The sequence below is a fragment of the Culex pipiens genome, chromosome 1, assembly GCF_016801865.2.
Source record: "Culex pipiens pallens isolate TS chromosome 1, TS_CPP_V2, whole genome shotgun sequence".
NCBI lineage: Eukaryota > Metazoa > Arthropoda > Insecta > Diptera > Culicidae > Culex > Culex pipiens.
Genome location: NC_068937.1, coordinates 87165733 through 87178462, shown reverse-complemented (window position 1 = coordinate 87178462; position 12730 = coordinate 87165733). Strand labels below are relative to the sequence as shown.

General features: G+C 32.7%; 1 protein-coding gene across 2 annotated transcripts; it reads right to left on the bottom strand.

Annotated features, from left to right (window-relative positions):
• Nucleotides 1-2629: 2629 nt before the first annotated feature.
• LOC120422129 (uncharacterized) lies at nt 2630-11619 on the bottom strand. 2 transcript variants are annotated; one of them, XR_008212765.1, is made up of 4 exons: nt 11335-11619; nt 11165-11274; nt 9954-11091; nt 2630-3547 (listed from the first exon to the last, which is right to left on the bottom strand). XR_008212765.1 is itself a non-coding variant. In XM_039585504.2 (3 exons), exons 1-3 carry the CDS (start codon nt 11357-11359, stop codon nt 10708-10710), a joined length of 519 nt encoding a protein of 172 aa, XP_039441438.1. In that variant the 5' UTR covers nt 11360-11619; the 3' UTR covers nt 9722-10707. The 2 variants fall into 2 exon arrangements, 1 of the variants encoding a protein (XP_039441438.1); XM_039585504.2 differs by lacking the exon at nt 2630-3547 and having other exon boundaries at nt 9722-11091.
• Nucleotides 11620-12730: the final 1111 nt, after the last annotated feature.

Sequence of the window (12730 nt, the reverse complement as noted above, 5' to 3'; positions counted from 1 at the left end):
GACACGGAGTTACCAGCGACGGTAGGTGAGAAAATTCGTCGTTTTTTGCTAAAAAAACACTTGAACGAGCTTCGAATTCCGCGCTGTGTGCTGGCACGGGGAGCCACAAAGTTCGAGCTGCACTGCTTCACGGACGCGTCTGAAAAAGCGTACGGAGCGTGCGTTTACCTTCGCAGCATGGACGCTGAAGGCAACATTTCGGTTCACCTGTTGACGTCGAAATCGAAGGTCGCACCCCGAAAACTCCAAACTCTGCCACGCCTTGAGCTCCGTGGTGCGTATCTGGGAGCACTACTTGTGGAAAAGGTTCTGCAAGCTCTGAAGGTCTCGGTGAACGTGTACTACTGGACGGATTCAACCTGCGTTTTGATGTGGCTAAGGGCTGTACCAAGCACCTGGGTCACGTACGTGGCCAATCGCGTCGCCAAGATTCAGGCTTTGACGGCACGTCACACTTGGCACCACGTACCAGGAACGATCAACCCAGCTGATCTGATCTCACGTGGAATCCCGCCTGACATGATCGGAAGCAACATCATCTGGTGGGAGGGACCCATTTTCTTGAAATTGGAGAAGGATCAATGGCCATCGCAACCAACCGTGTCCCCGGATGAGGCACCGGAGAGGAGGAAGACGGCCTGCACAGCAACTCAAGAACAAACACCGTTCAGCGTTGACTTCGTTTCAAGGTATTCGTCGTACATGAAGCTCGTCAGGTCAACGGCGTACTGGTTACGGTTGAAAGCTATGCTGCGTCACCAAACATCACCTAAACACCATAAATTCCTCTCTGCGACGGAGTTCAAGCGTGCTGAACTGGCCATCGTTGGAATGGTCCAACGAGAGGTGTTCGCGGACGAACTGAAGGCTTTGTCGGAAGGGAAGTCGGTTGCACGAAGCTCTCCACTGCGCTGGTTCACCCCTGCTGTTGACTAAAACGGTATTTTACGCGTGGGTGGAAGGAGACACACGACACCAAGCATCCCATGGTTTTGCCAGCTAAGCATCCGCTGACTCAGCTGATCTTCGAGGACTATCACGAGCAACTGCTGCATGCTGGACCACAACAACTTCTCGCAGCAGTTCGGCAGCGTTTCTGGCCGGAATACAGGAAGATCTGTTTATCATCATTGTCAGCGTTGTTTTCGAGCTAAGCCTATTGTTCTCCAACAACAAATGGGACAATTGCCATCAGCTCGTGTTACTGCTTGTAAACCGTTCCTCAAAGTAGGCCTTGATTTCTTTGGACCTGTGTTTACGAAGGCTGGGAGAGGCAGAACTGCGGAGGACTTCAACACACTCTTGGTTCAAGTTGAAGGCGTTTTAAACTCACGACCCTTGACACCTCTCTCAGATGACCCTACAGACCTAGAACCCCTGACACCTGCCCATTTCTTGACTGGAGGACCAATCCATGCGCTACCGGAACCGGACTACAGCAACGAGAAGTTGAACCGCTTGAGTCGTTGGCAGCTGGTACAGCAACAGCTTCAGGACTTCTGGACACGCTGGAGGAAGGAGTACCTGACTCAGCTGCAAGCCAAGCCAAAGAATTGGAAATCGCCGGTCAAGGTGGACGTCGGCATGCTGGTAATCATCGTGGACGAGAATCAACCTCCGATGCGTTGGAAACTTGGACGGATCGAAGATTTACACCCTGGAGAAGACGGAGTTATTCGAGTGGTGACCGTTAGGACAGCTACTCGGAGCTACAAGCGGCCAGTCGTCAAGCTTTGCATTCTACCAACACCTGATTCCGAGTCTTCATGAGCAGTCCAGTCGTTCTTTGGTTCCGTGTGCATCGAAGGAGAGTTTCTTTTTTCTTTTCAGAATCACCAGCTGCTTCAGGGTGGGTGAGAATGTTGGAGTACGAGGGTCAGGACTATCGGAGGGATCGCTGTCGATGGGTTCCAGACTTGTCGACGGAGAACATCGCAGCGATCCCATCGTACTACTACGACCTCATCATGCGCGCGGGATCGTCGGGAGCAGCGAAGAGCGATCGGGAAGACTCGCTCTATTGCCCACTTGCTGCGGTGGTGAACGGGTCACGGCAAACCCTACTCAATTTTATTTTACTTTTTAATCTTTGTTAGTTTTAAGAATACATTTGTGTTAAGCAAGCTTCCCTGCACCGTGCGGTACACGCGGTTCACTTGTACCTCGGGTTTGCTTTGCGCCTGCTTTGTTCGGTTTACACCCGTACCCGACTCACACGAACCGAGGGTATTTTGGTTCATCGTACCAGCGCACCACGACACTCTCGGTTCGCCGCGTCGGTTTTGTGTCTGGCACTCACCCATGGCATGAACCCGGTATATGAGCCAAGGTGCTTCACTCGTTACGAGCCGAGGTACGTGCCGTGGTACGCGCTGGCGGTACAAAACGGGTTCAATACCACGGCGCGTACCACGGCACGCTGGGTTCATGCCATGGGTGAGTGCCAGACACAAAACCGATGGGGCGAGCCGAGAGTGTCGTGGTACGCTGGTTCGATGTACCAAGATACCAAAACACAAATGGGTTCAGGCACGTACCGAAGCTAGAAAACCAAACCCGCGGTGTGCGTTGGCACTGGCGCATGGGAAGCTTGGTGTTAAGGAATAAATCGCGTTTGTATAGTACACGGAACAAAATCCGGTTTGCGGAATCGGAAACTTTGCTTTCGATTTGCTCTAAAAATCGCAAATCTCGGTTTCCACCCGTCAGCAGGAAACATTGCTTCCAATATCGCAAACGATTATTTCCGATATCGCAAACGTAACGCAGTAACGCATACCCCGCCAAAACCACGCAGAACGCAGCCACTTCAATATTTACCTTTTTGAATTGACCGTTGCTGCTCGAAATTTCGATAGAAATAAGAAGAAGAAGAGTTCATTTAAATTTTATTTATTTGTTCATATCAAAACAGAATCAAAAGTGGTGACGATTCGAACGAAGCGATTTGTCCGATCTGGCCTCGATGTCCATGGTGCAGCTGGGTACTGCTGGGAGCCGTCGTCGCCGTTGACAAGTTGCTTTAGTAGGAGGAGGAGGCGTTTCCGCAGTGCACTCGTTGATGCACGGTTGATGTCAGCGTTTGGCGTTTTGTGCAACAGAGTGGGCGAGTGACGTCGGCGGCGGGGCCACTCGGATAGAGGTGATGCTGATATCATTCCAGCGTGCTTGGGCCGGCAATCTAGTTGATTTCTGCGTCCTATTTTAGACTCAGTTCCGAGCTGGCACGCCGGAAGTTCTCCTCGTCCTGGAGATTTTGGCTCTTTTCCTCTACGCGCCTTCGGGAAAGGTCCTGGTGCAGACTCAGGTTCATGCCGGATCCCGAGTGGCTCCACACAAGAGCAACGAAGGTGCCCAAGCATTGCCCCACGATCGTGATTCCATTTCCGATTTTCACCTGGAGGATCGACTTGAGTGGAGCGGCCTCCGCTAGGAGACCGTCCGCCTGGAACGAGCCCCAGTTTGGACGCCGTGCTGGCATGACAGAATCTCCGCTAGCAGTTGGGTCTGTCGATGTGTTTGTCGAACCCACGCTTCAATCTTGGAACTGCGAAAGAAAACACAAAATTAAGAAAAATCTAGAAATTCAAAAATTCAAAAATTAAAAAAATCTAGAATTTTAGATTTATAGAATTTTAGAATTTTAGAACTTTAGAATTTTAGAATTTTAGAATTTTAGAATTTTAGAATTTAAGAATTTTAGAATTTTAGAATTTTAGAATTTTAGAATTTTAGAATTTTAGAATTTTAGAATTTTAGAATTTTAGAATTTTAGAATTTTAGAATTTTAGAATTTTAGAATTTTAGAATTTTAGAATTTTAGAATTTTAGAATTTTAGAATTTTAGAATTTTAGAATTTTAGAATTTTAGAATTTTAGAATTTTAGAATTTTAGAATATTAGAATTTTAGAATTTTAGAATTTTAGAATTTTAGAATTTTAGAATTTTAGAATTTTAGAATTTTAGAATTTTAAAATTTTAGAATTTTAGAATTTTAGAATTTTAGAATTTTAGAATTTTAGAATTTTAGAATTTTAGAATTTTAGAATTTTAGAATTTTAGAATTTTAGAATTTTAGAATTTTAGAATTTTAGAATTTTAGAATTTTAGAATTTTAGAATTTTAGAATTTTAGAATTTTAGAATTTTAGAATTTTAGAATTTTAGAATTTTAGAATTTTAGAATTTTAGAATTTTAGAATTTTAGAATTTTAGAATTTTAGAATTTTAGAATTTTAGAATTTTAGAATTTTAGAATTTTAGAATTTTAGAATTTTAGAATTTTAGAATTTTAGAATTTTAGAATTTTAGAATTTTAGAATTTTAGAATTTTAGAATTTTAGAATTTTAGAATTTTAGAATTTTAGAATTTTAAAATTTTAGAATTTTAGAATTTTAGAATTTTAGAATTTTAGAATTTTAGAATTTTAGAATTTTAGAATTTTAGAATTTTAGAATTTTAGAATTTAAGAATTTTAGAATTTTAGAATTTTAGAATTTTAGAATTTTAGAATTTTAGAATTTTAGAATTTTAGAATTTTAGAATTTTAGAATTTTAGAATTTTAGAATTTTAGAATTTTAGAATTTTAGAATTTTAGAATTTTAGAATTTCAGAATTTTAGAATTTTAGAATTTTAGAATTTTAGAATTTTAGAATTTTAGAATTTTAGAATTTTAGAATCTTAGAATTTTAGAATTTTAGAATTTTAGAATTTTAGAATTTTAGAATTTTAGAATTTTAGAATTTTAGAATTTTAGAATTTTAGAATTTTAGAATTTTAGAATTTTAAAATTTTAGAATTTTAGAATTTTAGAATTTTAGAATTTTAGAATTTTAGAATTTTAGAATTTTAGAATTTTAGAATTTTAGAATTTTAGAATTTTAGAATTTTAGAATTTTAGAATTTTAGAATTTTAGAATTTTAGAATTTTAGAATTTTAGAATTTTAGAATTTTAGAATTTTAGAATTTTAGAATTTTAGAATTTTAGAATTTTAGAATTTTAGAATTTTAGAATTTTAGAATTTTAGAATTTTAGAATTTTAAAACTTTAGAATTTTAGAATTTTAGAATTTTAAAATTTTAGAATTTTAGAATTTTAGAATTTTAGAATTTTAGAATTTTAGAATTTTAGAATTTAAGAATTTTAGAATTTTAGAATTTTAGAATTTTAGAATTTTAGAATTTTAGAATTTTAGAATTTTAGAATTTTAGAATTTTAGAATTTTAGAATTTTAGAATTTTAGAATTTTAGAATTTTAGAATTTTAGAATTTTAGAATTTTAGAATTTTAGAATTTTAGAATTTTAGAATTTTAGAATTTTAGAATTTTAGAATTTTAGAATTTTAGAATTTTAGAATTTTAGAATTTTAGAATTTTAAAATTTTAGAATTTTAGAATTTTAGAATTTTAGAATTTTAGAATTTTAGAATTTTAGAATTTTAGAATTTTAGAATTTTAGAATTTTAGAATTTTAGAATTTTAGAATTTTAGAATTTTAGAATTTTAGAATTTTAGAATTTTAGAATTTTAGAATTTTAGAATTTTAGAATTTTAGAATTTTAGAATTTTAGAATTTTAGAATTTTAGAATTTTAGAATTTTAGAATTTTAGAATTTTAGAATTTTAGAATTTTAGAATTTTAGAATTTTAGAATTTTAGAATTTTAGAATTTTAGAATTTTAGAATTTTAGAATTTTAGAATTTTAGAATATTAGAATTTAAGAATTTTAGAATTTTAGAATTTTGGAATTTTAGAATTTTAGAATTTTAGAATTTTAAAACTTTAGAATTTTAGAATTTTAGAATTTTAGAATTTTAAAATTTTAGAATTTTAGAATTTTAGAATTTTAGAATTTTAGAATTTTAGAATTTTAGAATTTTAGAATTTTAGAATTTTAGAATTTTAGAATTTTAGAATTTTAGAATTTTAGAATTTTAGAATTTTAGAATTTTAGAATTTTAGAATTTTAGAATTTTAGAATTTTAGAATTTTAGAATTTTAGAATTTTAGAATTTTAGAATTTTAGAATTTTAGAATTTTAGAATTTTAGAATTTTAGAATTTTAGAATTTTAGAATTTTAGAATTTTAGAATTTTAGAATTTTAGAATTTTAGAATTTTAGAATTTTAGAATTTTAGAATTTTAGAATTTTAGAATTTTAGAATTTTAGAATTTTAGAATTTTAGAATTTTAGAATTTTAGAATTTTAGAATTTTAGAATTTTAGAATTTTAGAATTTTAGAATTTTAGAATTTTAGAATTTTAGAATTTTAAAACTTTAGAATTTTAGAATTTTAGAATTTTAGAATTTTAGTAATTTAGAATTTTAGAATTTTAGAATTTTAGAATTTTAGAATTTTAGAATTTTAGAATTTTAGAATTTTAGAATTTTAGAATTTTAGAATTTTAGAATTTTAGAATTTTAGAATTTTAGAATTTTAGAATTTTAGAATTTTAGAATTTTAGAATTTTAGAATTTTAGAATTTTAGAATTTTAGAATTTTAGAATTTTAGAATTTTAGAATTTTAGAATTTTAGAATTTTAGAATTTTAGAATTTTAGAATTTTAGAATTTTAGAATTTTAGAATTTTAGAATTTTAGAATTTTAGAATTTTAGAATTTTAGAATTTTAGAATTTTAGAATTTTAGAATTTTAGAATTTTAGAATTTTAGAATTTTAGAATTTTAGAATTTTAGAATTTTAGAATTTTAGAATTTTAGAATTTTAGAATTTTAGAATTTTAGAATTTTAGAATTTTAGAATTTTAGAATTTTAGAATTTTAGAATTTTAGAATTTTAGAATTTTAGAATTTTAGAATTTTAGAATTTTAGAATTTTAGAATTTTAGAATTTTAGAATTTTAGAATTTTAGAATTTTAGAATTTTAGAATTTTAGAATTTTAGAATTTTAGAATTTTAGAATTTTAGAATTTTAGAATTTTAGAATTTTAGAATTTTAGAATTTTAGAATTTTAGAATTTTAGAATTTTAGAATTTTAGAAATTTAGAATTTTAGAATTTTAGAATTTTAGAATTTTAGTATTTTAGAATTTTAGAATTTTAGAATTTTAGAATGTTAGAATTTTAGAATTTTAGAATTTTAGAATTTTAGAATTTTAGAATTTTAGAATTTTAGAATTTTAGAATTTTAGAATTTTAGAATTTTAGAATTTTAGAATTTTAGAATTTTAGAATTTAAGAATTTTAGAATTTTAGAATTTTAAAATTTTAAAATTTTAGAATTTTAGAATTTTAGAATTTTAGAATTTTAGAATTTTAGAATTTTAGAATTTTAGAATTTTAGAATTTGAGAATTTGAGAATTTGAGAATTTGAGAATTTGAGAATTTGAGAATTTGAGAATTTGAGAATTTTAGAATTTTAGAATTTTAGAATTTTAGAATTTTAGAATTTTAGAATTTTAGAATTTTAGAATTTTAGAATTTTAGAATTTTAGAATTTTAGAATTTAAGAATTTTGTTATTTTAGAATTTGAGAATTTTAGAATTTTAGAATTTTAGAATTTTAGAATTTTAGAATTTTAGAATTTTAGAATTTTAGTATTTTAGAATTTTAGAATTTTAGAATTTTAGAATTTTAGAATTTTAGAATTTTAGAATTTTAGAATTTTAGAATTTTAGAATTTTAGAATTTTATAATTTTATAATTTTAGAATTTTAGAATTTTAGAATTTTAAAATTTTAGAATTTTAGAATTTTAGAATTTTAGAAATTTAGAATTTTAGAATTTTAGAATTTTAGAATTTTAGAATTTTAGAATTTTAGAATTTTAGAATTTTAGAATTTTAGAATTTTAGAATTTTAGAATTTTAGAATTTTAGAATTTTGTTATTTTAGAATTTTAGAATTTTAGAATTTTAGAATTTTAGAATTTTAGAATTTTAGAATTTTAGAATTTTAGAGTTTTAGAATTTTAGAATTTTAGAATTTTAGAATTTTAGAATTTTAGAATTTTAGAATTTTAGAGTTTTAGAATTTTAGAATTTTAGAATTTTAGAATTTTAGAATTTTAGAATTTTAGAATTTTAGAATTTTAAAACTTTAGAATTTTAGAATTTTAGAATTTGAGAATTTTAGAATTTTAGAATTTTAGAATTTTAGAATTTTAGAATTTTAGAATTTTAGAATTTTAGAATTTTAGAATTTTAGAATTTTAGAATTTTAGAATTTTAGAATTTTAGAATTTTAGAATTTTAGAATTTTAGAATTTTAGAATTTTAGAATTTTAGAATTTTAGAATTTTAGAATTTTAGAATTTTAGAATTTTAGAATTTTAGAATTTTAGAATTTTAGAATTTTAGAATTTTAGAATTTTAGAATTTTAGAATTTTAGAATTTTAGAATTTTAGAATTTTAGAATTTTAGAATTTTAGAATTTTAGAATTTTAGAATTTTAGAATTTTAGAATTTTAGAATTTTAGAATTTTAGAATTTTAGAATTTTAGAATTTTAGAATTTTAGAATTTTAGAATTTTAGAATTTTAGAATTTTAGAATTTTAGAATTTTAGAATTTTAGAATTTTAGAATTTTAAAACTTTAGAATTTTAGAATTTTAGAATTTTAGAATTTTAGAATTTTAGAATTTCAGAATTTTAGAATTTTAGAATTTTAGAATTTTAGAATTTTAGAATTTTAGAATTTTAGAATTTTAGAATTTTAGAATTTTAGAATTTTAGAATTTTAGAATTTTAGAATATTAGAATATTAGAATTTTAGAATTTTAGAATTTTAGAATTTTAGAATTTTAGAATTTTAGAATTTTAGAATTTTAGAATTTTAGAATTTTAGAATTTTAGAATTTTAGAATTTTAGAATTTTAGAATTTTAGAATTTTAGAATTTTAGAATTTTAGAATTTTAGAATTTTAGAATTTTAGAATTTTAGAATTTTAGAATTTTAGAATTTTAGAATTTTTTAATTTTTCCTTTTAGACTTTACGGATTTCACACTTTTAGCCTTTTATACTTTACGACTTTACGATTTTACGAAAAAGCCTGAAATTCGTAAAGTCTGAAATTCGTAAAATCGCAAACTCGCAAAGTCTGAAAGCCGTAAAGTCTAAAAGTATAAAAGTTTAAAAGTCTGGAAGTCTAAAAGTCTAAAAGTCGTAAAGTCGTAAAATCTTTAAGACTTTTTGACTTTTATACTTTACGACTTTACGATTTTGTGATTTTTCGACTCTACGATTTTACGACTTTGAGACTTTTAGACGTTTCAACTTTTAGACTTTAAGAATTTTATATTTTTTGACTTTATACTTTATGATTTTACGACTTTGAGACATAACGAATTTTAGAATTTTTGACTGTTATACTTTACATTTTTACGATTTTGCAATTTTTCGACTTTACGATTTTACGACATTGCAGCTTTTAGACTTTCAGACTATAAGACTTTCATAATTTTAGACTTCTAGACTTTTAGACTTAAAAACGATTAGACTTAACGACTGTTACGACTTTTAGGCTTTCAAACTTTTAGACTTTGAGACTTTTACACTTTTAAATTTTATACTTTACGACATTACGAGTTCACGAATTTTAGACTTTTTGACTTTTATACTTTACGACTCTACGGTTTTGCAACTTTACGAGATAACTATTTCACGACTTTGAGATTTTTTAAACTTTTAGAATTTGAAACTTTCAGACTTCTAGGCTTCTTGAATTGTATACTTTTAGACTTTACGACTTAGCGGCTTTAGACTCTTAGACTTTGAAACTATTAGACTTTACGAATTTTAGACTTTTAGTATTACTGAATTTAGTTATTTTTATTTAAAAAGTTATAAAAAAAATAAATCTGAATTTTTTCAATTTTTTTTTTAATAAATATTGCAAATTTTAAAAAAATTAGAATTTTGTGAAATATTGTTATTGATTTTAGTTTGTTTTGCTGTAAAATCAGAAGAACTTAAGTCCAGCACCGATTTGATGAAGACAAGACTTGTCCTCTCCGCCGGACGCGTCAATTCCTCCAGGAACGTCGTTTATATTCTCCATGTCGTGGTTCCTCCTGCTCCCTCGCGGGCGATCCGTCCTTGTGCGGGGATCGGTTGTGGTGCTTCTACTTCTTCCGCTTGCTGTTCTTGTGTGACGATGACGAAGAGGAGATGCCTCCGGTTCCGGGTGTGCCGACTGTGGCAGCGATTCACTGAAGGTCGTTGTCAGCGTGGTTGCCGATCCGCCGAAGTGAGCGTTTCTTGGGAACTCAGATTCAGGCTCCGTTGGAGCCTTCAGCTTCTCCTTCTTCTTTTTTCCAGTTTGACCTCTTCGGGTTTGGCAGGGGGTTTACGATCGCCGGAGCGGGTTTTTCATTTGGCTGCTCGTGCTTCTTCACCGGAGAGTCCGGGATCTCGGTGACTTCAACCTTGGGTTTGATGTCCTTATTCTTTTGGAAACTCTTTGTCTGGGGAAGCCGGTTCGGTGATCTTCTTCTTGCGACTTAGCTTGACCGTTGGTGCGGCCGCCATCGGAGTCAACTTCTCCACCGAAGTTTACCCTGCGCTAAGCTTTTCCACCTGTTCCAGGTCGATTTTCGGGATCTCCAGCAGCAAATATTTCGTCTTGATACCGTTTGCCACCGCTATCTTGCTGGGACTATCTACGGTTCCACTCTTACGGGGTCGTTTGGGTAGGGAGGTTGGCGCAACACACAACGGGGTACTCTTCGGGGACTTTTCAAACTCGGGCGAGGGCATGTCGTACAGGACGATGATGACGTCCTTGCTGTTCCGGGTTCGGGACTTGCGCGGGGCTTTCGGCAGGATCACGAGCTCGGGGCCGGAGTTGTCCGATATGTCGCACTCGGAGCACTGCCAGTTTGGACTTTATGGTCGGAGCAGCGCAGATTCCGCACTCGTTCAGCAGTACTTCGCTGTTCTCCTTGCACTGGGTGCTGAGGATTCGGCCGGTGTAGTCCCGCTTGCCCTGGGTGATGAGGTTCTGCAGCGGGAATCCGACGGCAGGGGGCGTTGAACTGGGCGTGTTGATCACTACGCTGGGATTTGCGGCCGTTGGTGGAACTGAAGGGGGTTTCCCGATCTGCTCAATCGGGATCAGGGCCTTGTTCGGGCAGAGAGCGTGGATTAATTACTGTTAATTACAGATTGATCAGGTATAAAGCAAATTTTCTCACCATTTCACCATTCTCCTCTCGAACAGCCGCAGGTTTGCAGCGCGGAAGTCGATCGATCGACAACTGATTGTCCGTCCCGCTGCCCGCCGGATGTTTTGTTACTTTTTGTGCTGTAAAATAAAAAGTGAGGTAAAATTCCAATAATCTTATACTTAATAAAAAGTACTTACTCGCCACCGCAGAAATACGCAACATTCAAATGCTGCAAAAACGATTTTTGTCGTTTGTTTATTTTTTGCGAGCGCACCTCAGGCAGCTGATTCTGACACTCTGACAGCGTAACGCATTGTGGCTGCGGCGAACCAAACAAAATTGCGCCGCAAACATGGTGGTTGCGGTTCCGCAAACAGTTTGCTTCGGTATTGAAAACATTTATTTCAAAATCGAAAACATTTTTCATGATTTTGAAAACATGCATTGTTTTCGAATTCATCGCGAAAATTTTTCGGATCCGCCGACCGGATTTTGTTCCGTGTAATAAATGTTGTATATTGTGAAGTATGTAAAGTGCGCGTTTTGTGTTTGGCCAACTTGGGACAAGAAGCCGCCCAGCGAACTCCACAACTACACAAGGTGAGAAGGACCAGCACGGGGGAACAGCTCGACGGAGAGAGCTATCGAAGGCGGCACGGCTCACATCCCCACAAACAGTTTTAACCTTACCGACAACAGAGACCTTCACGGAAGTTTTTCCCATATAAGCCCAACTTTGTTGCTGTGGACGATTATTATGTCAAAAATATACTCAAATGATCCTTATATATTTTAGAACATTGTTTTCCTAAGTCGGGCCTGAGCAAAATTAGTTTGGAAATCACTGCTTATCAATTAACAGATGGATTTATGATTTTTGGTTTGTTTTGGTTTTTGTGAACATCAGCTTTAAAGCTATTTTTTGGATCACCCTTACACGGAACAAAATCCGGTTTGCGGAATCGCAAACTTTGCTTCCGATTTGCTCTAAAAATCGCAAATCTCGGTTTCCACCCGTCAGCAGGAAACATTGCTTCCAATATCGCAAACCAGTTTCCCCGATTTCGCAAACGTAACGCAGTAACGCCTAGCCCGGCAAAAGCACGCAGCACGCAGCCACTTCAATATTTACCTTTTTGAATTGACCGTTGCTGTTCGAAATTTGGATGGAAATAAGAAGAAGAGTTCCCTGATTTTTATTTCTTTATTTTATTTCAAAAAACAAACCAAACAAATTGCGTAAGCGGTTTAACTACAGAATTCTAGATCTATCGAGTTGTGTGTTGCTTTTGAAAGCTGTGTGTTGCTTTTGAAAGCTTTGTCAAAAACACGGACCAAGCGGTGGCGGTTCGAACGAGCCTATTCTCCTGATCTGGCAGACAAACCGGCTTCGATGTCCGTGATGCAGCTGGGAATTGCTGGGCACCGTTGCCGCCGTTAGTACATTGCTTCCCGTGACGTGCGTTCGGTGCTAGCAGTAGGAGGAGAAGGAGGCGTGGCCGCCGTACACTCGTTGATGCTCCTCTTGCTCTTCGAGGCCGGCACCGTCATCGCGGTGGCGATTTCTTTGAAGATGACGTCGGCGGTTTGCGT